The sequence below is a fragment of the Mya arenaria genome, chromosome 5, assembly GCF_026914265.1.
Source record: "Mya arenaria isolate MELC-2E11 chromosome 5, ASM2691426v1".
Classification (NCBI taxonomy): Eukaryota; Metazoa; Mollusca; class Bivalvia; order Myida; family Myidae; genus Mya; species Mya arenaria.
In genome coordinates, this window is record NC_069126.1 from 43,236,539 (window position 1) to 43,262,734 (window position 26,196).

At 32.5% G+C, this 26,196-nt stretch overlaps 1 protein-coding gene across 1 annotated transcript in view; it reads right to left on the reverse strand.

Annotated features, from left to right (window-relative positions):
• LOC128234528 (hemicentin-1-like) overlaps positions 1-26,196 on the reverse strand; it is a 60,971-nt gene that overhangs the window by 6,272 nt on the left and 28,503 nt on the right. The window contains exons 7-14 of the mRNA XM_052948791.1: positions 19,493-19,792; positions 19,007-19,285; positions 18,359-18,649; positions 17,827-18,144; positions 15,328-15,639; positions 14,264-14,377; positions 10,677-10,713; positions 7,393-7,433 (exon numbers count right to left, since the gene is read on the reverse strand). Coding sequence (XP_052804751.1) covers positions 7,393-7,433; positions 10,677-10,713; positions 14,264-14,377; positions 15,328-15,639; positions 17,827-18,144; positions 18,359-18,649; positions 19,007-19,285; positions 19,493-19,792 — 1,692 coding nt within the window. The remainder of the gene's footprint in view (positions 1-7,392; positions 7,434-10,676; positions 10,714-14,263; positions 14,378-15,327; positions 15,640-17,826; positions 18,145-18,358; positions 18,650-19,006; positions 19,286-19,492; positions 19,793-26,196) is intronic.

Sequence of the window (26,196 nt, forward strand, 5' to 3'; positions counted from 1 at the left end):
AAAAATATTGAATAAGATTAACCAAATAATAACCACGTATTGATCAGGTATTTCGAATTTTCCGATCAAATTCTTAAATATATAAAATGTAAAATAAAATGTATTTGAATATTTTCATGAAATAAATATGTTTGAACCAATTAGTCTTAATTTGTATTAATGACAAGAAGTTAAAACAGTTTGAACAAGGGGTTTGGGTAATCTTCCCAATTTGTTGTCCCAAACTGTGTTAGATCTAAAGACATTTATCCACTTAATGGTCAGGCGTTTTTAGAACTAATGGGGATAAGGAACTTCCACACCACCTATTTATTGTTTTATTGTCGTATACAGTTGTATGCTCTAAACTACATATGGACACATCAGGAAGAATCATTGACACCCAAGGATATTCAAAAACTGCACAATACATACAAACAATCCTTCGACTACACGTCGACATCACATAACGTCCTAGTATGATTCCAGAATTTTAAAACAATAAAAAAACAAGGTTCAAATATCATAGAGGCCCCAAAATGTACAAACATATACAAATTAGACAATTACAGATGAATGGTGAGCAGAAGTTAAATGTCAAAGATATTTGACAGAGAATATTTGGCACAAAATGTACAAACATATACAAATTAGACAATTACAGATTAATGGTGAGCACAAGTTAAATGTCAAAGATATTTGACAGAGAATATTTGTAGTGATAGATATGCAGGAGAAGAACATTATATGCATTAATAAATAATATTTCTCCAGTATGGTGTTTTTAACCCTGTTATAGTTGATTATTATTTACAAAATTATCCCGCAATTTTAAACATAAAAGATGAACATTGTTTTTAACAGTCCTTTCTGTTGTTGTGTTCAGTAAGAGATAAAATTTATGCAATTTCGGATTTATATCATACTTGCTGGGGAGTTTATCCTCAGATCATTAAAATAACTACATTTCATTATAAAATGGTCCTCAGTTTCACTTTCTAGTTGGCATATTTTATGAAATCTATTTTCATAAGGAATATTACGATATCTGCCTGTTTCTACTTCTAAAATATGGGCTGAACACTAAACCATAGCTAAAGCGTTTCGAAACTTTCTTGTTTTTACATTATTAAAGCATAATGCGTGACTATTATCCGTGTTCAAATTACTGTTCTAAATAGGCTATTTTTGTGGGATTCTGACATTAACCTTCACCAATCTTGCAAGTATTTGTCTTTAAGTCTTTGCATAAGGTAAGTCAAAAATATATTTTCATTATGGACATATGTTTTTTTTCCATAAATAACTATACCCTGTTATATAAATAAATTAAACACAATTTATGTTTAACCCGTGTTTTCCAATTGATGTGTCCTGATTTCTATATATTTGAGCATATTATACACAAGACGCACAAACCTATCATTTGGCAAATGTTTTATTATACGCCAATGTCTTATTACTTTTTCGTAGTTTGTAAATAATCCGGAAATCTTCCACACTCACCAAGAACTTCTATATTTGTTTTGTTTTTTGAGGGACACACTTATATCTTTGACATACATATATTTAGACAGATTCAATTGCGTCACGTTTTTAGTATCCCATCTTTCTAAACCATATGTTAATATTGGCGCAATGTTTGTATCATATATTTTTAAATATGATTTCTGATAAAGTTTGTATAATTGTGATAACAAGAAAACAAGTACTCGCTTTCAGGTAGTTGTCTGTTCATTTGCCATTCTTGGAAATGATAGTTGTAGTGAAAATAAAACAGCAACATACTTGAAGCCAAACGTTCGTTGTTATAATATCACTTTACTTCGAGAGTTTACCCTCATTATTTTAGACCATGACTTTGGTTTTCTAAGTATTGACCATAAAGTTAAACTCCTGTGTAAAGTCTAATAGGTTTTTAAGTATTCTTTGAATGCCTACTAAAGTGTACACCATTAAAGCCAAATCGTCTGCAAGTAGTAGGCATAGTATTCCTCGCCATTTAGGGAAGAGCTGAATTCCTTTCAGTTCACTGTTTACTTTTTGTTTAATAGACTCATTGACAAAGAATACGAACAATATCGGAGAGCATAGGCAACCTTGTTTTAAACCGGTTAGACAATCAAATTAATTTAAAATGATGTTATCATTTGATCGAACTTTATCTCTTACTTTAGTATAAATAAAATATAGTATAAATTGTTTAATGACAGTATTTCAAATAACTTAGTCTCCTGACTAAGTCAAACGCATTTAGAAAATCGCCTTGTGCTATATACATTAACCCCCCCCCCACCCCCCACACACACACTTGTTTATTTTTATCAATCAAATCCTGCAAAATAAACGCAGTATCAATTTTAACTCGTTTTAAAACAACCTTGTGGCTATCTTATTTTGTCAAAACTATAAGCAAAAACGTCAATCGACAAGTAATAATACGTTAATGAGTTTTCCCTAACACGTTGAGTAATGATATATCGGTATTATTGTCGGGAGTGTGCGCTCCGCAATCTTGTATATAGGTACAATTATTGATTCACACCATTAATCTGGGAAATGGCCATCTGTAAATATTTGTTTAAAATGGTACGTATAATCGGTAAAATTAAATCAATGAAATGAATATAAAACTCTGGAATTAATAAATCATTTCCACTGCTTTTACCACATTATATGTATTTTGTTGCTCTTAATATTTCATCAGTAATGACATCATTAAACAATGTATCAATTATATCATTGCTGAACTCAAAATTGGTTGGTTCAGGGCAAGGCATTTTTCTTCATTTCATATAATTATTAAAGGGTTTTCCAAGAGCTATTTTCATTGTTGGATTGATATTGGGTTACGGCAATATGTACTTTTGATCATGAGGGTTGTTGAGCATTTCGTTTAACAAGTTGTTCTGCACAGACTTTGCCGCATGTTTTAGATCGCATTTAAATCGTTTGTCACGAAAGATATGCTTTAATTCCCGTTATTCATTTAATGTTTGTATTGTTTGGAAAAATCTTCGAAAAAAAACCTAGTCTTTACTGACCTGTAGTGAAAATGTCGCCAGAACAAATAACGTATTGAATAACACTGCTTGCACAAACACAAAAAAGACCTTTGCAACATTGAAGAACACCCTTAAACTACAGAATCGTCATGGACACAACAGGAAGGACACTCTAAAACTACTTCAGGGCTACCCAGGGTTACAGAAGAACACCCTAGGATTAAAAAGCACACACAAAAACTGTCTAAGGACACAGTTGGTCTACTTAAGTGTACCACTGAACTACCCATACGACACGCGAGTAATACTCTGTAATACTCTTGGACTGCCAAAGAATATCCATGGACTACCCAACAACATCTCATGACTGCTTACATACATCCCAGTACTACACTATGACACTCAAGAACTACCCAAAGGCATCCTTGTGATACCCACAAACATATCATGACAACTCAAATACATCACAAGATTTCACAATAACAAACCAATGACACACTATGACTACTAACCCATAAAGCTACTAAAGAGCACTAAATGACTTACCAATGACGATCAGATATATCAAATGACCCAAGGACATTACATGACTAGCCAACCACAACTAACGACCATCCAGGGACATTCCATGACAACTAAAACACTACACAAGTACCCATGGGCATCCAACCACTACTCAAGGACAGCAGAGCATTACCAAAGCACACTTGACTTACCGAGGACATCCAATTATTACCTGTAATAAGGACGTACAATGACTTCACAAGGACACTACACAACTATACAAAGACATCTCTTAGCTGCTCATGAAACTCGAAGACTGCCTAAGAATATCCTAGACTTCCCAATGATGCTCAATATTACCTTAGGACACTCATGTACTGCATTTTTATTCCCGACATAGCCCATAGATAAATTTGCCCCCCGGTGAAATAAAACTAACGCGAGCAAATTGACCCCTGTGGTATTATTCAGATGCGATTATACAGAAGTTTGAAAAGGAGTATTTCTTATTAAACGCAAAGAGTACATTAAACGTGATTATATATAATCCGTTTTCAATACCACTTAAAGTTGTAGTAATTACAGGAAACTAATATTAAATTTCGTGGCCACACCAATACCAAATGGTTAAACTGTCTGAAAATCTAGAAAACTGTCCGGGACTTAGTTTGTTTGTTTTTTTTTTAAATCTAATAAAAACAGGAACTAAGCAAAGGTAAAAGAAGTGCAAAACTATATCTTTCTGAAGAACTTTTTTCTGAATTCTGCCATTTTTTGTCATTCCAAATGAAAGATTATTATAAAACAGTCAACCGTCTTCGAAACTTGTTTGCAGTAACAGCATTTTGTGCTAAAATGTCAATCTAGCAGCATTATTGATTTTGTAAACATAAATTTCTTTCGAAATAAAATATCATGACCATTTATTGATTAGTTTTTACAGTTTTCAAATGCTCCTAATTTATTTAGTGCATAAATCTGTAATGTTTCCAACATAAAATATCTTGATATTTCATATTATTGAAAGTGCAATTGTTATCATGAATGTTAGAAGTATCATTGTCTTCTGAAGTTTTAACCCATTCACCTTGCGTTTTATAGAGTTAAGTCTATGACCGAAACAATGTTCCAAATGTATCTATAATCTCAAGCGCTACTTGAATTACAGTGTATTCTTTTTCAAATACAGTTTTGATTGGGCTGCGAGTTGTGATTTATTTTGATTTTTAATTTTGCTTCTTCCTTTATTCACATTTTCTTATCTAATTTAATAATTTATACATTTATTTAAAGATTTTCTACAATTGTTAGGGTTTCGTTGTAGGTTTTCATTGCGTATTTCTAATTTCTTTTCAATGTTTTAGAATCGCATACACATGAAAATATAATATATAACAGGTGCTATTGTTTATACTATAACACAAGCATTGTATTGTAAAGCAATTCCTTCCTCTAACAAATCAGTTTGCAAATATATATGCATTATGTTTAAACAAAGCAGATTAAAACATGTGGTCAAATACCGTTTAAAAATACAATGAAAACTACAGGAACAAGCCTACTAGTCAAAATTTGTAAAAGATACCCTGCACGTGAACATGCACGTGGTAAGGGCCAAAACTTAACTGAATGGCAGAAACAATATACGAATGCCTTAAACAGACCATACCAAAAATAGCTGCATCAATAAAACATGCGAGTAAGGAAAGAAACACTCGACTTGCCTTAGGGTTGAAACTAGTACATTGGAACAGGCAGATATTGATATAGAAGGCTAAAAGAATATTTATTAAGATAAGCAATACAAGAAAAAGAAGACCAACAATAAGCATAATCAAACTCGTACAAGTGATAACGCAAGCTAAAGCACATGGAGAATGGAGAATGTGGGTCGAAATATATTGACAGACTTGAAAAGAAAGCTCAAAGCTTTAAAATGTAAAATGCAGTGGCGGATCTACTGGGGGGGTCACAGAGGGCCCTTGTCCCTCCCAGCTGGCCTCTAAGTTATGGTTTTGGGGCACATCTTTATTGATAATTTGTTTTGTCGCAATTTAAAGTTTTTTTATAATTATTTGAGCTAATAAACAATTGAACCTGATTCTAGTGCTCCGTTATTTATGGTATACAAATTTCAAAGTATAATATAGTATACGACACGAAAAAGTCGCTTGAAAATGACATCAGGGCCCAAACATTCGATTATGATAAATTTGCGCCGCATTTTACATAAACAGCTAATCAAAAGTAAACAAATATGGCTGCAGTTATACTAGTAAGTTTACTGTTTTCAGAATATATCCCAAACTAGAAATATAAGTTGTTTTAACCATTAACATGTACACATTATATGTTCGTTATTGCTTTTAATAATGTCATTGTGTGTCAACAAGATACGTGTGTGCATGACGTGCATTTAACAAAAATTTAAATTCAAAACGTTGCCGATTTGAGACTTTCCATTTCGGCCATTATTAACGTCCAGTTATCGGAATCATACTGGATCTTTGTAAAATAATACAGAATAATTTGTTCGAAACCCTTTTTGATTTTTTGGCAAGTTGTTTTTACTTCAGTTAACATAACTGAAAATGACATTTGAAGTAAGGCATCGTTGAGTGCAACCAATATACTTAAGTTACTGTAGGTTTACAAAGTAATTATTCTACATCACATATGTGTGTCAAATTGTCGATCATGGGGAGGAAAAGGCATGTGTCTTATATATGCACACAGAGACATCGATGTTAACATCGACGAGGTGGTCACAGGCTTTGCAAGGATGCAGCCAAGACGGTTGAAGCTGCGAAACATTCTTGACAGCGAAGACAAATGTTAGTTCCATGTCATTATATGATTAAAATAATGCATTCAAAAAAGTTGTATATGTTTATAATTAGTTGTGCCCCCCATTTAGAAAGTCCTGGATCTGCCACTGAATTGCTTGGTGTAAGCTACGTGAATGGAAGTTTATAGTTGTTACACTAAGGAAAGTTAATTTTATTATGAAGCGCGTGCAAATTGTAATGTGGTATGCCTATAAATAATACTCTTGTAAAATTCTTCATGAATTTAGTACTAAATATGTCACCTTTTTAATTTAGGCACAACGTAACGTTAGTATGGCGTGACGTGTTACGTCGCCGCCCACGTTAGTTTGACGTCAATATTGTGACGTCATTTTGACACCGTATACATGTATGCAATAACAAGTGATTACATGGATGTCGGGAATTGCTTATAGTTTGTGTGTCGAAATAAAAACATTTATTTTAATAGTAAATTAAATAAATCTTAACTATTAAACGCTATCTGCTAAGATTGAAATAATTAAAATAATGTTATTAATAATAATTATATATTAATGATAATTATTTCATTAAAATGAAGACTATTTGTTTACATTGATTTCGTGAGTGTCATGATTTATCTGAATAATTGTTGTATTGTTTGTTATGCATTTTATTGTGTGTGTGTGTGTGCGTGTGCGCGTGTGTGTGTGCATTTTAATATGTTCAGAAGTTTCAGATTGTAAGACAAAAATAATGTTTAGAGCATGCAAGTTATGGTTTATATTAATATATTAATATTAATGTATGTAATTTTACATCAGACGGGGAGAAATAACAAATATTCAAAAGTTTCCCAATAAACATTTGTGAAGTGTTGGTAGCGTTGCAATATTCACAATTCGTTAAAGGTTTTTAAGATATAAAAAGAAATTAAAAAATGTTACTATCATAAAATGGGGTTTTAGGAATAAGATTAAATATGTTTCGGAATATTCCTTTTTCAGAGTCGTCCCGTTTAGAATAGCACTGTATCTGCATATACTTGACGATTAATTGACCTTTCAAGTTTCATTGTGTCTTTTTTTTAAACAGATTCCAAAACTTCAACATACCATCATCCTCGTCGACGTGATGTTTAAGTTCATCTTTCCGTCTGAAATATATATAAACTATGAATCACATGAATGATGACTAAATATGCTTGCCGCCGAGGCAAATATACTATTTGATGTTCTCATGAAACTATTAAAGAAATGTAAGATAAGAAAAACAAACCTGTTAAACACACCTAATTCATATCAAATTGAAATGTAAACATACAATCAATGAAACATACAATCAATGAGAAAAGAAAATATATACACATTTAACTATGATCCCGCATTTTACTACAACCTACACAGTAAACTACCGGATGTCTTCTCTGGCGCAATTTACAGCATAAAAAGAGTGTCGGAATAACTGCTGTATTTCTCAACGTCAAATATGAATAATTCAAGTTTTGGTTTGGTGATAATTTCATATACAATTTTTGTACATTCGCTGTGTTACAAAATATACTTAATTAAAAAACAAAAAGATGTTATGTGGTCTAGGAAAATCGCTTTGATGTTAATTTAGCCTGAATTCGAACACTACATAAGAAAAGTACATATGCAGAGCAAAATAATCAAATTCTTGATCAGATCAGTTCAGAGTCTGAAATATACAACTGTTGACTATAAAACTATCGAAGAACTTTAATGATTTTAGACAAAAGTTCCACAAACAAGCAAACAAAAAGTTTGTTAAAACCAGGTATTAATGCCTGTTTTTATGTTTACTTGGACACATTTAAATAAAGTCTATTGTCAAAAAAACAACGAAATTGTTGGTTCAATTTTTAAATGAGCCTATTTTCAGTAAAGTAAACTAATTATGAAACAAGACTGCCAGCACATGCATGTGTCTATACTTTCCTTCCTTTTAAAATTGTTTGGTTTTAATACTCTGCTTTCTCTCAATATATAATAGTTTCATGCTGTACCTATCCCAAGGTCACGTGTTAATGGGGCAAATCCCAGCTTATCTTCGTGTCAAAGAATATATATTTTAAGTATGTGGCCGTATTTGGCATAAGTGATGAATATAACACAAGCGATTGGATCGAAAATACGCGCTGAAGTGGGCCAAAAACAGTTCAAGCCTATTAACCTGTTTTGAAATACCATAATAAATATTCTAATAACGATTAATTGAAATTTTCAATATGACATATAAGTTGTATTAATTTACTGTTATAAATGTGTTTGTCCTCCAATGTAATAAATCTGAATATCATAAATGTACAGGCTATGAACTCTATAGTAGTGCCTTTCGTTATTTTCTTAGGAATCACATGCTAGTGCCTTTGCAGAAAATCAATTTGTTTTCTGCATATAATGCTTTTTTTACCATAGTGCACACACATTTTCAATGTTAGCAACAGAAAATGAACTTTTTGAACCGATCAGGGCTTCCATTAAGAATTTGAAACTTCATGTCCTTCAATACTGGAAGTTTGTCACTGAAATGTGGCAGTTTAACTCCCTCAAATACAATTAATAAATATATATTTTTCAAGTTGTATGTAAAAATTGAAATAATTTGCAATTATAATTTGGCAAATTCTCATAGTTATCTTATAATATTGTACTGATTGAAATAGTGACCATCAAAGTAATATTGACACAAGGTTTTGATATTTTAAACTTCTAACCTTTCAACCCTAGAAGTTTTCTTATAAAAGGTTTTGAACTTCCAAGAATCAATTTTTGAAGTTATAGTTCATTTCTATTGAGAAATATACTTCCAAACTTCCTTTTATTTACTTTAGTGCATCATGGCGCATATTTACAAATGATATGCTCTGTTGACTAAAGTAAACTGGTCGTTTTTTACCAACCATCATTACTAATTTCCTAAAGCACATTGAAATGCCATTTACTTGCTATAGCACTGCAGTAATATTCCTGTTGGGTATTAACGCTTTGAATTCTAGACTCAGGCTTTTGCGTGTTGTTTACTGAAGAAAACTATGCATTCTTAATTCTCCGGGTTTTTTTTTACAAACATGTGTTATGGTAAAAAACATACATCTCAGTTGTCAGTAAACAAAATCATTTTTCAGAAGTTAAAAAATAATTTTATTATACAGTTATTTACAAGTTAGCCATTGAATAGCACACATTTACTGATAGAAAGTCATATTGACCAGAGGCGTAGTAATTTTTAAGATGGCAACTCTTACAGTCTACTGTTATCCCATGAACTCAAAATATGTTGTTTTATAGCTTCATAATCATATTGTATCATTTCATTCTATTATTATTTCCCTTCATTGATATATAGACTTAATCTTAGTTCGTTTCGTTGACAGGAGAAATTAAACAAAATGAATGTTAATAGATGGGTTCTAAACTCTCGAACAACCAGGTGGTGATGACAAGACTAGGAACTTAACCGGCTAAACTTTAGATGGATAAGTTCCTGTTTTATTCTCAAACCAATAAGAATTTGATAAGGAAGACTTAAAACAAAACCGGAAAAACGTAGAATTTATTAACAGAATTACTTTTTTATAAGTTAAAAATTATGTGAAACCCTAGTATACATGAATACAATATATAGCCCATATTTATTTTAAGAAATAATAAAAATATCAAATGAATTCTGCATTAACATAATGGAATTCTTTTAAATAAGCTTTTGAAGCCACCTCCGACCTATTTAAACCCTTTGACAGCCACTGCAGTTTAAAAATTGTAGTGATCGAACAGGTTGCATATTTTTCAAAACAATGATTGCGATACACGAATCAGTCCAGAAAACAAGACAGCTTTGATGTTACGATGTTTAACGTTATTCTAAGTTGCATTCTGGGCAATATAATTTCAATTACGATCAAATTGAGTATTGTTGAGCTAAAAATATGCAAACTTTTATAGTTATAGCATTTATATCCGACTAAGAAGAAAAGGTTAAACCTGAGACACGAATCGCTCCCTATAATGCTCTACTGACAAATTAGTGCGTCTGATATTGTGTGAAGGTCGATCACTACCCGTTTAAAAGGAGACATAGGTATAGCTGGGACTAAATATTAACGGATGTATTAAAGACCAAATGGACAAAAGGAGGTACGGGTAGACGGACGAAATAACGAGAGAACGGACAGTATGACGTTTATATGCCTTTTTGGAGCAGAAAGGAATATTGATTGATATTGGTGTAAAATAATCACTATATATTTATTTCCAAATTGAGGTAGAAAATATATTAGTATTGAAGAATAGAGTGAATGTTCAGTGTATAACACATTGTTCAGTCCGGATGTCGAGGGGATATTGGAAGATACAAAAAACGTATATATACTCACTTTTTGTTTGTCAACATTTCTTCGTCTTTTTTATTTCCTGAAATTCAAAACAAGTTTGGTTCATAAAATCAATATTTCATCCAATAATAAGGCATCGGTTAGTATTTATTTTTAAAACTGAACATAAATATCAGGAATACATGTACATATTTCTTTAATTAGCCATTTTTGGAGATAAGACGATATATACACGGACGTGCTACCTCTGGTTATAAGTTGATCTTGAAAATACTATTGTGTGTTGCTTTTTATAACATGTTTGTGTACAGAAATATAATATAGTAAATGTCAATGACAAACCACAAACAAATATCACAATAAAGCCTTTAGGATTTGATTTAAATAAAAACAAATGATGAACAGCATGAATAAAGCCTAATTTATACCATTTAATTGAATTAGCACAGCACTTTTGATACTGTTTTAATGAACTAAGTGCACATGGTTATCAGCAAGCTACAGCCTGTAAATGCTACAATGATAAACCTTGTTCACCAGGTATCAAGATAATACTAGCGAATTTGTGCTTCGAATACTTTGATCTAAACTTTAACAACTTGATTTAAAATTAATCGTTTTAAAAATCACAAACATCTCAGATAATAACGCGTCCTTGAATTCCGATGAATTAAATGGCATGGTGGTGATTAAGGACTGTAAATTGTGATAACATAAATATTGCTACTCAATAACTCAGATGGTAGCTCTCATAGCTTATAATCAGGCGGTTAGTGAATTGCTCCACTCTTGGCACATTTTTTGTACAGGTTTAATTTTAACTATATGATGTCCATTTGTATTTTATGAGCTTTTATAAGCAATAGTCAAGTACACAGACCCTTTAAAATGAATTTCACTGCTTTTTGAGAACATATCTACATACATGCAGGTCTTTCTATGGTATTTAGGACAAGAAATACGTTGGATTATTATCCCCTGCTTGATTAGGTAAAGTAGATGGAAATAACCACGTGCTGGTGAAATATTTTAACAGAAACTTACAAAAGGGCTGCATAGTGATGGACTCCTGAATGTTTGATAATAGAGTTCTGTTGAAATCGTTTAAAAAAACATTGTATATAGTGCAGCGTTTATATTTAAACAGTATAAGCTATTTTATAATATTATATCAAGACAATTTGGTTTCATGAAGATTTGACAAGAACTGTGTCAAACACATACTCTTAAGGCGTTCACAAGGTTCTTTTACCATTTCACGTTTTTACATTCCTTGTTGAAAACTAAACCAAGAAATGATCGAGGAAAAATTCAGATAAGTTTTATGAAGAATGGAGCATAGATATTGCCCCTGTTTGTTTCCAAATTTTCTCTAAGATTTGACACCATAACCACGTTTTTGAATCAATGTGCATCACTTTTAACTTATACCACGAAAACATCAAGGGGAACAATCTGACCAAAATTGAACGAATTCTTACTATCAATACCCGTATTTGTTGTTTTTGTACCGGACATGATTTTTCACAGATTTGACCTGGTGACCTAGTCTCTGACCTCATGTAAACATGGTTCAGGCTATTATGATGATTTTCATAAGTAGTGGACCAGATATATTGCTAGTATGCCCAAATGTATTTGTCTAATATTTAATCAAGTGTGGTTCGTTCTCCCATGTGATCCACGTTTAAAATGTTTTGTGAAATATCAACAGAAATATTATGTCCAATATTTGTGAAAAACTACAGCAACAAGTTCAGTAGCCGAAAGTTTAAACGCAAACCCCGTTTAATGGCACTTTGAAATTTTCAAATATCAGTAGAAGAGAAACAATACATGATAGCGTGAGTATCGATTTTCAAACATTTTATAATGTCATTGACATCTATTAACATTCCAAATTATAGTCAGAAAAAGCACCCACTATTGAACAATATCAGGTTAAGGAGATCAATTATTTTGTATATGCAGCATATGATTATAATTCTTTGAACCGCTATTCAACTTATTCACTCTTTTTCATTTAAAATCTGATATCAATCCCTCAAGAGCTCTAAAAGATATGGCCCGGACAAGCACCCATTTTTAAACATTATCATGTCAAGAGAAAATAACTGAAATATTATTCGGGGCAGGATTATGATTCCTGTGCACTGCATTTTTTCCTAAAAAGGAGATAACCAAAAGCGTATGCAGGGCAGGATTATGGTTCTTAAATAGTTTTCTTCCTCTCATTGCCATATAATTATTTATTCAAATTCCAGTTCTATCTTTTAACTGTTTTACAAGACATGGCCCTGACAAACACCGATTATGAAAACAATGAAGGGTTAGAGGATATAACCAAACAGACGTGCATGATATTATTATAGTGCTTGTGCACTGCACCTCCTCCCGTTGTCATCTATCTATTTACCAAGTTTTATTTCAATCCTATCAGTTATTCTGAAGTTATTCCCCGGAAAAGGACGAACGGACGTAGGCTAGATGGAAAGAATGAATGACAGACAAAGCGGCGACTTTAAAATATGGCCTTTCATTATGGGAGCAAAAAAAAGGTTAAAACCATGTTTCATATAGCCTTCAAATGAAAGAATGATTGTACCATAAAATGTATAAATGCTGTCGAATACCCTTCGCGATTTAAAAAGGAATTGAATCGAAATCGTTACGAATATAGTATTTTGTATATCAGGCAGCGTACTCGCAAAACATTCACATATTACAATGCTATGAGATATGGGGATAAAAAAATAATTTAATATTGGAAAAAAATGAGGCAAAAGTTAAACATTAAATTTTGTATTAATAAGAGCACTTCTTGGCCAACTCACACGCCTTTCAATAATGTCGCGGAGAGTTGAGAATTTTATCTGTATCAAATTATTTTTCAAAAACTAAGACATGTGTGATGTTAAATAATATCGTAATGAAATAAATATCTCAAAGCTGACATAGCAAACAAAACTCTTTTTTATTATCAAAATATGGTGAAATACAAGATACAAGATTCATACGAGAAAAGAAAGTCAAAGATTCTTTATTTTTTTATTTTGTGTATTTATCCAACAAAGAATGAAACAATCTTCAAAATTAGTCTATACTGTTTAGTATTCCTCCAAAAGCACATATTAATGAACATCAAAGTTTCAACATCGCGTTATAAACAAAACATCTGATGATTTAAGTACTTATTTGGCAAACAAATTACATTGCTGCCGATTATTTTCGCGTTTGAATTGAATAGTTACACCACGTATCATGATATATCGTTTCCTTAACGTTATAACAACAACATTTCTATAATTTCTTATAGTCATGTATTATGATATAGTATGTTTCTCTTTGATATATTTTATATCTTTGGCAATGGTTAAAATGATCAAATAAGTCATGCTTGCTTGTGACTAGATTGCATTTGATGTTTGTAATTTTTACAACTAATGCCATTTGAATTATAACTCATTAAAATAAATTTTACCTCATTCCCAACTCGTGATATGCCTGGTTTGCAATAATATGACATAGTATAAGAATAACTTTCAACACAGACTACTTCGGACACATCATACATCTGAAAGTGTTCCAACCCAAAGGGTAGAATGTAACTTTTTTGTTTAATCACTTACCGAACTTTCTGAATTTCATAATGCCAAATATAACGCCCCCAATAATCAACAATGCAAAAATGCCACCTCCGACTGATCCTCCTATTAAAGCAGCTGATGGACCTCCTGGATCAGCTTAATGAAATAAAAAAAAAAGAAACATGTTGGTGTTCATGAAAGTAGACATGACCACGGAATATTCAATCGATAATGCTGGAAGTTATTAATGAGCTTATTTGATACCGCAAACATCAGAGTCCAAAATTAAGACCAACAAAGAGTAAAAGAGGTTAAATAAACGTTTGAAACTCATTTCAATCAATGTCGAAGTTACCACATAACGGCTTTGATACCAAATTTCAAAATGTATTATTAAAACGGCATATTGCTTTTGGCCATTGCAAAAAACATTGCAAATAATTAAACATGATTACCAAAATATGAAACAAATATAAATACTATACATAAACAGACAGATATTTTAGGGAACACATCATATAGCTTAAATTATGGAATGTATGTATATTTTTACTTTTGGTTTTATCAAACACAATTCTGTTTAAGAAGCGGTAACAAATTGGTTTTCCTCTCGTTATGCTAAGTTATTTGATATTTTAAAAATCATTTTAAAATTATTTTAGCAAAATTGACCTTAATCTATTTTATGTCACTGTATATTGAAAAACAAAGTAAAAATGGTACCCAATGATGTCAAACATTTAGTCGAAAGTCGTTCTAATTGACTACTGGCGTAAAATTCGATCGCAAAGGATGTAAAGGGAATCTTATAAAACGCTAACAATACAACGACTTAATAATATATAAATACTTTTCAAATAATTAGCCTATGATCAAGCAAGACTGACGAAGAAAAATATATCTCGTATTTTACGACTGATGTACTTGCTCGCATATTCATTGTCTACATGTACCGTCTCATTGTTCTTCTTTAAGCAGTTCAAATCAAACATTTCAGATGTATACGATGATTTATAGGTTTTATAAAAAAGGAACAGCATTAATTGATGAAACCTGCAGGAATAATGCAAACACATAGAGCTCAATTTATTGTCTTAACTACTTACTATTAAGGTGCACCAAAGTTGTGAATGTTGCATTGACTCTTGTGGAATTTCCTATGGCATTAGAAGCAAAAAGGTAGACATCATACCTCTCTCCAGGCCTTAATTGTTTCATCGTATAATTGATATTTTCCGAAAGTTCTTTATCAGACACAATATCATTTAACCCGTTTGCGAGTTCGTCAACAGTTCGAAAAGATAAATGAAAGGTTTGACGAAAACCGTTGTTAAATCCAGGTATCCATGTCAGTGTTGCATGTGTTTCACCGATAGACTCCTCAATTACATGGAATTCCGTTGGTAATTCTGGTGGTCCTGTAAAAAATATCATTTTTTGTACTGATATAGCAACGATTTGGTAGTAAACAAGAATTGCATTATGTTATTTTTTAAGAGTTTACTTTTATAACTGGACATATCATTTTCGAAGTGCCGCTTTCGAAAACTGACGATTCACCAATGTTTGATGTTATCTTAAGTTGAAAACATAAAAAAAACCTTGGGGACTATCACGAGTCTTAGTTTAATTGAAACGATATTATTATTTAAGTAATGCTTTGGGTAGGATTACTTTCAATAAAATCAAATACTAGTTCAAGGCGATATAATTTTGCATGAAAATTAAAATTTATGCTCTGTGCACAATTGTTTCATCAATTAATATCACGGTTCGTCTATTAGATATAAGTAAGTAGTTACTTATGCTTCTTCGGTATATATGGTAGTATTGACAAATTATGTTTTTCATCGTTTTGAATTATGACTCTTTGAATTGTATTGCATTCGACCTTTAGGCACTGTTAAAGCTGCACTCTCACAGATTTACCATTTTTACTTTTTTTATTTTTCGCATTGGAAAGAGCAAATTTTTGCGTAAATATCTGCAAACCAGTGATAAAAAATTGCTGACAAAAAAAGAGAGATTTTCATATTTCCGTTCGAAAAGTAATGGCCTAAACCGTTACTAACGGTTTAAGAAAATTGCATAAAACATTATTTTTTAACTTTAATATAAAATCTGCGATCTAATCTTTTGTCAGCAGTGTTATTCATTATTCTTTTAATAAAAAGTAAATGTATGAATGAGTAATTAAGACGGACTTAATATGCTCATGCCAAAAAGTTATATCGAACAATACTTTAAAAAGAAAGGTTAAGTTATCTATATACTATTTAAGACATTTAAGGAACGCTTAAGTGATAAGTATATGAAACGTAACTATATATAAAGGTTAAGTATGTTTTTAGTTTCTTTGATAACCTTTGACGGAAATATAGATTGACTGTTTATGTTAGGCAAATACATACACGATGTCTTTAAGGCACATACTGTTTCTCTAATGCAGTGGCAATAGTTCGGTTTAAATATATGGTTCATATGTTAAATACTTAATGTTTGTTTCAAGTTTAAACACATTACAGCAGCTTTACTTGATAGCATGCTTATCTAGATTTGCTTTTCTGCAACTGTTAGTATGATATTCTTTATTATAATCAGGAACTGTAAAGTTGTGCTGTGTTATGTTGTATTCTATGAAATAAAGCATCATCCCTAGCAGATTGCATTAATATTCATAGTACAAGTAGTTAATCTTACGTAGTGTTTGTATCAATATACAAAAATATATTTCGATGAATATTCCAAATACCTTGAAGTAAAAGCTATGTCTTGAACAACAACGTATCATGTTTTTTACTTCCATAAGGCAAAGTCGTTCAAATTCATAATAAATATTGCAAAATTATACGTATTTTGTGTGAAACAATACACTATACTTTTTTAGTGGTGATAGTCAAATTGGTTACGCTTAGATTTCCCCGAACATTTTTTTTCACCTACAGAAGAGTGGAAATGGTGTCACTATGTATTGGGCAATATATACGTTTTACGAGTTACAACGGTCCATGAACGTCTCCGCCAACACAGTCGGTTAGAGTATCAATAACCTATAACTACGCGTACTCATCTGTTTACTCAAATTCTTCGGATTTAATCGTGTGTTGAAATATCAATGTGTCAGATTAGGTATTTTATTTATGTTTCAGGTTTCACAAAGAGTTACTTATCGATGTGTACAAAATTGGCAACGTAGTTAAATGCATTCACTACAGACAGAAAGCATATTATTTTGTATAGTTTAAAGCTCAATATTATGTATCAAATGTTAATATAGAGAAAAATATGCCTGGTTTGCCAAGAGTTAAAATATATGTACATATACGATCGTATTGGGGGTATCACACACATGCTGTAAAACATTTTAATCAAATAGTATCATTGTTATATATCACAAAACGAGTTTCCTTTTTTAAGAATGCCAAATGACTTAAGATCTGCGAAAACATTTTATTTTAAATTGTATAATACAGAACAAAATAAACCTAAATTTATTGTATTACGAGTATTACGGAATAAACATACACAATTAATTTTGTGTTGAAAATGTACTTTAAGAGTATTGTAATAGGGACAAAATCATGCAAATTGCAGCAGAAGCTTACCAGCTGGTTGGAGATACATCTCTTCGACAAGTTCCTCACCAATATCATTGTCAATTGAAATAATGTACATGCCGTAATCATCTTCATCAATATCAAAAATGGTCAAATTACTCGACAATCCAATAGTTGTAACTTCAGTTTTTCCAGAGAGAGTTGATATGTTTGAACAGTTTTTACTGATTGGACACTTTTTCCAGACAAACTGTGACGGGTTAGGGATTGGATATGCAAACACAGTGTACTGCAGTGTTGCATTGTCATGTTGTCGGGCTGTAATATTCACTTTAATGTCCTCACCAGACGGACGCCTTGGTGTGCCTAAAAATAAATGTTCTGATTCCATGCATTGTTTTTTGCTCCTAGGATCACAATAATGTGTTTTAAGTTTCATTTAAATTACATATTTAGGTACAAATAGTTACAATTTACGGCACAAAAGTCTGTTTTATCTAATTTTTCTGCTATAATTATTTCTTTGAATTGTGTCAAAAAAGCAAGTAGTTTCAACCATACAAACACATGAATAACTCACATGTAACAAGCACCCTCAAATCTTTTTTCGAAGGGGTGTCGTTATTAAATTTATTGCTGCCATAACAAGTGTAAAGCCCGGCATCATAGCATGTAAGGTTTGAAATGGTGTATTCCAGCTGTGTTGAAGTATCGATGGATTTCTTTATTTCACCGTCCTTTCGAATATTGATGGATGCTTGAGGATTGCTATCCACCTTGCAGGTAAACGTCACATTGCTGTTTTCTGCTTTTGTAACGTTTAATGTTCCTATGTGCTCAGTAACGTTAAAGTCACTTACGATAGATTCATCTGGAAAATGAATTTGAGTATTGCTGGTAATAATATATTTAGATATTCTACTGCTCATATGTTGTGAAATCATATCGAGGCTGATAAAAAAAATGTCCCCGGGATTCGGTATCAAGATGTAATACCTTGAAGGCAGAAAGTCGCTACCCTTCACTATGCATACATTTAATACACTTATGGACCAAACTTTAAAACGTACGCGGTAATGGCCTTCGTTACACTATTCAATGTAGACTTTGACAGTACGGAAAGATTATGCCTCTTAAATGTTTACAGCTTTAAAAAAACGAAGGCAGAGTATCAAAATCGCAATCTATGTTCATCTATTTTAAGCGATATAAGAATACAGTTACATACACTGAACATTAAGATGCATCGTTCCGTTATGACTTCCATTCTGGACGGGAAGTCCAGTAGGAGTCATTTTGTTCGTAGTGGTACAAGTATACAGGCCGTCGTCAGATTTTTGCACTTGGCTGATATTGACAATTCTGCTGTGCCATTGCCTGTTGTCAAATAACCTCGTCCAGACAACGGTTGTCTGAGAAGGGTTCCCAGGGATGGACAAACATGAGTAGTTTAAGGCACTGCCCTCCGATATGTCATACTTCTCAGGCAGTCTCACTTGAGGTCCAACTACAGGGGTAAAATTATACTTAGTACATTTTATCTGTTTTGTACGAGACTGCCAATGCGATATCGTGCAAAGTATTAAACAGTTTTAACACAGAGCTTAAATTAGTGTGGCAGTCCAAATCAAGGATGCTTAGGTAATTAAATTCATGTGAAATATGTAGATTAATTGTATGTGTTATAACAAATACATATATTATGCCAACTTACATTGTACATCCATCGTGAACACAGTTCCATTGGTACCCGTTTCATTGTTTTCTTTAGTGGGATCCATTGTGTTTGTGACTGTAAGTGTATACTGGCCTTGGTCAGTTGAGTGCTGGACATCGATCAGGGATAAATTGGCTCCGGACACTTGTCCACGGCTCGGAGTTGACCAGTTGTATGTGATTAAGGGCGGGTTGGCGGAACTAGTGCAGCTTATGGTGCCATTTGTTCCCTCCAGAAAAACAGCATCTTTTGAGACAGGAGTTGCACGTATGGTACACAATGGTTTACTTGGAGGATCTATGGGTAAAATAAAATTACATACTATTTAATGCATAGGTTTTCATTATTTGGATTTGCGGAACTGATGTAGTTGATAGTGAGGTAGTATAGTACTAGTATGGTGCATGGAGGTTATTTCAATGGATATACAGTTAATACAGAAGTTAGATTAGATACTAGGGCGGTTTTGCGAAACTGGTAAAGCCGGTAATTGTTTTGAAATAGTTTAAACGATATATGCCAATGATATTTTGGAACTCTTTAACTTTCTGATCTTAAATATAAAATTACATTCAATACAGGTTTACACATCTCACAAGCCGAAGTAGTGTTTGCCAAAGAACATTTGTTTCAAAAGCAGATAAACTTTCGTCCTTAAATTAACAGTCGGTCTCTTTTTTCTTACCTTTATAAACTAAACAGTTGGTCCTTCAGGTGGGTTATTTCTTTTCCTTTCCTAAGCTATGCTCAGACGTATGTTGTTCATATAATAGTTTACGATTTTCATTTTTTAATGTTTCTAGAGATGAACACAAACTCAGAAAAGCATATTATTACGAAGGGCTAGGAAGAACCATATCTGAATGTTCAACAGGTGTTTTAAGTCTGTTTATTTTGCAGATTCATAACAATAATCAGGTATTTTAGTTAAATACCAACATGAAATTAAGCGATAAAATATCATGTAATATTGACCAGCGCGATTCTGGAACAGTACCGGGACTATTTTTAGATTAAGCAAAGAATTGATGTGGTGATTCCGAGATGAGGTTTATATCATTTGAAATTAGGTCAATGCTGAACATGACTTATGTCCTAGACCTGTTTATGTTTGTTATTATCCACTGAGACTCCTACAAGCTTGCAAACATGCTATCCATCGTTATGCATTACTCCATTTGTATAGCGCAGATTGTTAGTACTTATCACCTGCATCTCACCTCTGTATTGCTTTACGTTATTTTATCAGTAACCGCTTTGCTATTTTCAAAGTCTCACTTTCAATGCTCTGATTTCTGGAGAACAATCGCGAATATGTAGACAGCAAGGACCCGACACTGACTACATCCATTGCGAAATATGTCAATTCAACACTACTAACAGACATATCGCTTATTTACACATAATGCACTGCAATATTATTTAAGAAGTGCCACTTCATAATTAAAGGAGTAGTCACCAGATGGTCAAAAATTCGGCATAGTTGTTCCTTAAAACAAGCCTAGAATTGACAATGCGAGCTAAAAGGGGGCCAATACTACATCACTTTGCATGGTTAAAATAATGAACGCAGCCATCATGTTGCTGTCACTATGGTTTGCTAGTTAAAATCATATATGTTTACGAGTTCAGACAAATATCTGACAATATTTTTAAACTTACTGGGATTAACGTGGAAAACAATTCTACTAAATTAATATTTGGAAAAATGCAAAAACGAAAGTGCGAAAGATGCCGTAAAGTGTCGTAAGCGATGTGATACATTCAAGTAAGGTTCGATGTGTTGTACACAACGATGTAAGATTTATTTAAGTTATTTTTTTGTCTTACAGTTGTATCATCTGGTGTCCAGTCCCTATAAGATAAGATCGAATATTCCGTTACACTCAAAACCCAAGTGCATATGTGCACCTTTTTTCGCCCAACTTCCAAAATTTGACGATGAGTTTTCAACACAAAATTTAAGTCAGACAATTGCGAATGTCAACAAGATCAAATACAATTATATGGATACTATATGTAATTAAATGGTCATATTCATTACTCTTAACTCCCACAATACCATCCCCTTACTCTTTCACCACTCTCAGTGCTTTGATCTAAGAAGAGCAGTCAAGAAAACCCGTTTCCATTTGTTGTCACAAAACACTCTTTCGAAAAGATCTCCATGAATAAATGCACCCAAAACTAGACCGATCTTATAGTATGTACCAGTTTTCCCAGTTTCATTGTCTTCCAGGATTTTCAACTGAGCGTGGCTCAAATGATATTTAAACCATCAAATTGTACAGTTCAATACATATTTTCCCTCAAGTTACCACAGTAACATTTTCAACCTGAAAAGTCAGACGACTCAATTGAAAACATATAACAAAATTAGTTGTGAAAACCAAGAAACGGCGCTTTTTCTTATCAACCGAACAAAATAATATAAATAAATTAAATAAGAAAAGCAATCCATTTTTGGCCCCAAATGACAACTTTTAATCGTAGCAGTTTAGTCCCAAGGTAAATGATTGTCAATACCAAGGCGTGCAGATCCAAAAATCTTTGACCATTCATATCTATTCTAGTTTAAGGCAAACAGTTAAACTCGACTCTGAATTAAACTTAAAGCTGAAACGCGCTCAGGGTTTGAACATTTCACAGAAAAACAGGCTAATCATTCCGGGATGAGACCCCATACAATGTACACACTTACAAAATCCCAAAGTCCTTATTATCAGCAATCTGATAAATTGAAGTTCTCAAACATAACTGGTGTATGTATTATAAACACATATATTCAGAATGATATTCAATTTATGATACTACCATAGCAAAGTTACACAATGGTTTCAAAGCAGTTGGTGAAAAGTCACAAGATATTTTATCTGTAATCAATGATCTTTGAAGACGGAATTGCTGAAAGCATCCGTATTTTCTTATCCATCTTTTAACATATTTAATGTTCGGTAACAGTTAAGGACATCGACTGCTCTCTAAACATAAATGTAAACTTAAGAGTCTCTTGAATGGCAGTTGCATTCAACCTTTCATGAAAGCATACCAAAAAATTATATGGCAGCTGCCAACTGTCTTAACGACAAAACCGCCTTCCAATGTCATGAAAAACCACTCCAAGACGTAACACACAGTGCGTTATTGCAAATTATTGAATTGTTAACAGACAAGAGGTCTTAGCCTGATCAATGTTACAGGACTTTGAACTATTTTACAGAACCGAATAATTTCACGACATGACAAATCATATTGTTGATTATTTAGGGCCATTATTGGTGAAAATAATTATTATTTTATAATACATGTATAGTCGATTTTATAACAAATGATATGAAAAAACAACTTTTCACTTTAATATAGCAATAAACACAGCTACTCGAATGTGCTAGATGGCCACTGTATAGTGTGTAGGTAATAAAGAACATTCAAGTGTTTTATTCAAGTAATTGTGTGGCAATAACAATTCAAAAATAAAACCATTGGATAGCAATTACCCAGGCACCATACTTACACTCACAAAATCACCCTTTTATCAGAAATTGAATAAATTGAAGTTTTCAAACACAACAATATTGGTGTATGCATTTATTAACAAATACATTCAATATGCTTTTAAAGTTATTATACTACCAAGGCTAAGTTACACAATGGTTTCAAAGTAATTGGTAAAAAGAATTGGTTCGAAGATAATTATTGTATAACAAATGTATAATCGATTTTGTCAGAAATAAGAAAAAAGCAAGTGTTTTACTTTAATATAGCAATAAACACAGATACTCGAATGTTCTAGACGGCCACTGTATAGTGTGTGGGTAATAAAGAGCATTCAATTGTTTTTATTCAAGTAAATGTTTGGCAAAAACAATGTAAAAATAAATTATCAATCTCAAAGCATTGCAAATTTTCGTATTACATCAGTGGGTACAATTTGTCCGTTATTTCTCAGCAACTAATCCCTTAGCATGTTTCGTTTTAGCGTTTTGTCAGAAGTGTTTATGCACAATGCTCAAGCCAGAGCTTGAAAAGGACAGGTTGCTAGGTCAGAAAGGGAAATAGCTTATTTTCAATTCAAACTGTGTATGTGATATAACTACTTTCAATATTACTATATTTTGTTATGAATACCTTTGTTGTTATCTTTACTTGAGTTTCAGAAGTATGCATATTCATTGTTTTATACTTATTTCTGAAAATTGACCTGACAATATGTCAAATAAATATAAAAAATGTTCGAAACTGTTGTGTACTTTTAGTAATCATCAAAGGACAGCTCAGTCAAACTAAAGGGCAGAGTAGGGTGTAGTCAAAAGGCAGCAGGGAGTAGGGCGGAAAAAAGCAGCAGGGCTCTTCCCCAGCTATTTAAGCCAAGTCGGAGCACAGTATGCATGGCCCAGATACATACTATATTGAGCAACACATGATGGGATGAAACCTGCAAATTAATTCCAAGAAAAGAATATGTAAGAAAACACTTTATTTATAAAAGCCAGTGTAAAATCTTGAATCCAAATGAGAAGAATCACTTTGAAGGGGAAGCTAGAGTAAACAGGCGAATATTGATTCTAGGATTATCCTGCTCAGCAAGCGTATTTTGGCGTAGATATTTGCGTGTAGCCCATGTAAAACTCGGGAGGGGATTCTCCTTGGAAGGTAGTCTATCTCCGAAACAACTAGAACAAGCCGAAAAATAAATTCAAATGGCATTTATACATGTTTTTTATTTATTTTAATATGATTTGGCCGAGAATAAAACTGGCTGTTTGAAAAAAAATGTGACTACTCGTTGGAAAGCAGTGAACGGCAGTTTTTACAGGTTTTTAAGATGTTTTTCATCAAAAAAGGTAAACATGGAAATACTTTTAATAGTGACACAAACTTCGGTTCAATGTTGTAAGAGCAGTGTTCGGCATTACCTTTGTAATACTCTAGGGTTTTAGCAAGGATTTAAAGGACACAGTGTTGCATTAAATGGACAGGGATTCTTTTATAAAGTACAAAACATATTTTATAGTCTTGAGCATTTAATTCTTTAAAGGCAAAAATACCCATAAGAGCAGAAGGGTGCGACTGAAAATTGACAGAATGCAGAACCCTTACATATACATGTATTACCTCTTTAGCTAAAACCCTATACCCAATAAATGTTTGTTCATTCTAAATGAAAAGTTTTTGCATATGAGCTCAAATTCATAATACAATAGAGGTGATTATACATTATACAATTAGATTAGCAAAGGAATAGATCGCATGAAAGCTGATTTCAAACGAAATTCTGCCGATTTCCTTGTTGAAATTAAAAATACAGAACTTTTTTCTCAATTGAAGCATTTCTATTTATATTGTGACGTTTTTATCCCTAAGGAACCTTGCCAAACCAGTAAAATTAGGCAGGAATGTGTTCGTTTGACAAATGAATTCCTCATTAAAATCAAGGTTAATTTTGTATTTGTTCTGGAGGTGACATCAATATTGCATTTATACCTTTTTTAATAAAGCGATTAAATGAAATACTGTTTCTGCAGGTTGTTGCACAGAAATTGATAACGTTCAGACAATGCAAGTTTTTGGGAAAAGCAATTGCTAAAAAACACGCTGACACGCATGCGCAGTAGATCTCAGACAGCCATGCCACACGTGAGAAATTGTTGATTTGATTACAAATTCATATTTTTAAACATCAATCACAAATTCTGTATGATTCTTTTGACAATTGTTTAACATTCGAGGCAAAAGTGCACATTTTACAAAAGAACATCTACCATTACCATGAAAAAAATAAATGAAAGAGAAAATTACAATTGTCCGCTACTGTTTTCCACTCAAAACTGCTCTCCAGCCAATAAAATTATTCATAAAGAAATGTATTGAACAATCTATCTAACTACACAGGTCAGAATTGCTGTACAGTTCTTAATGTAATTATGTTATCTTTCGTTTGTCTATGCTTTCTGGTACAAAAATATAATGAAAATAATTACGATTTCTTACCAAAGCATGGACAGTTGGACTATAATCTTAGATATCACTCAACATTTCATGTTTCTTTCGATATTTTTCTGTAAACAATGGAATTTAGAAGTAGCAATGCAAGTTTTAGACAACACTTTCTCTTGGATAACTTTTCGCTGGTTGTTGCTGCGTCATATAAAAATCCATTGTTTCATACCGCTACCTTTGTAAGGCATAATCATTGAACGTCCAAGAAGATCATTTGCAAGAACTTAGCACCCAGTAAGTACTTTAACCAAGAAACAAGGAATGTTGAAATGCTGGACGTCACGGATGTCAAACCAAACTTTGATCTTGTATATACTTTTTTTTCAATCATTATATAAATGTTGTTTTTAGTCCGTTTGTTTTCTTAAATGTGTACTATCTCAGCGTACGAATGTATACCACGTGATAAATTATGTCGTACCCTGGTACTGTTAATACTTACGCGGAAAACAATACTTTGCTTCGAATGAAGGTATTAATCAAGGATATATTTGCCTTTTTTCGCCATTTTAAATGAACTATAGTGCAGTTTATAACGCTTACAGAGCCCCGCCTTTGGTATTTTACCAGAGTTTGATCGAGTGTTTAGATTCTTAAATCACTTCGACTAACCTTTGCCAAAAAAAGGCCGCCTAACCGTAAAATGACCGAGTCTGGACCAGGACGACTGCGAACCAGGGTTTTATAAAACTTTTTAAAAA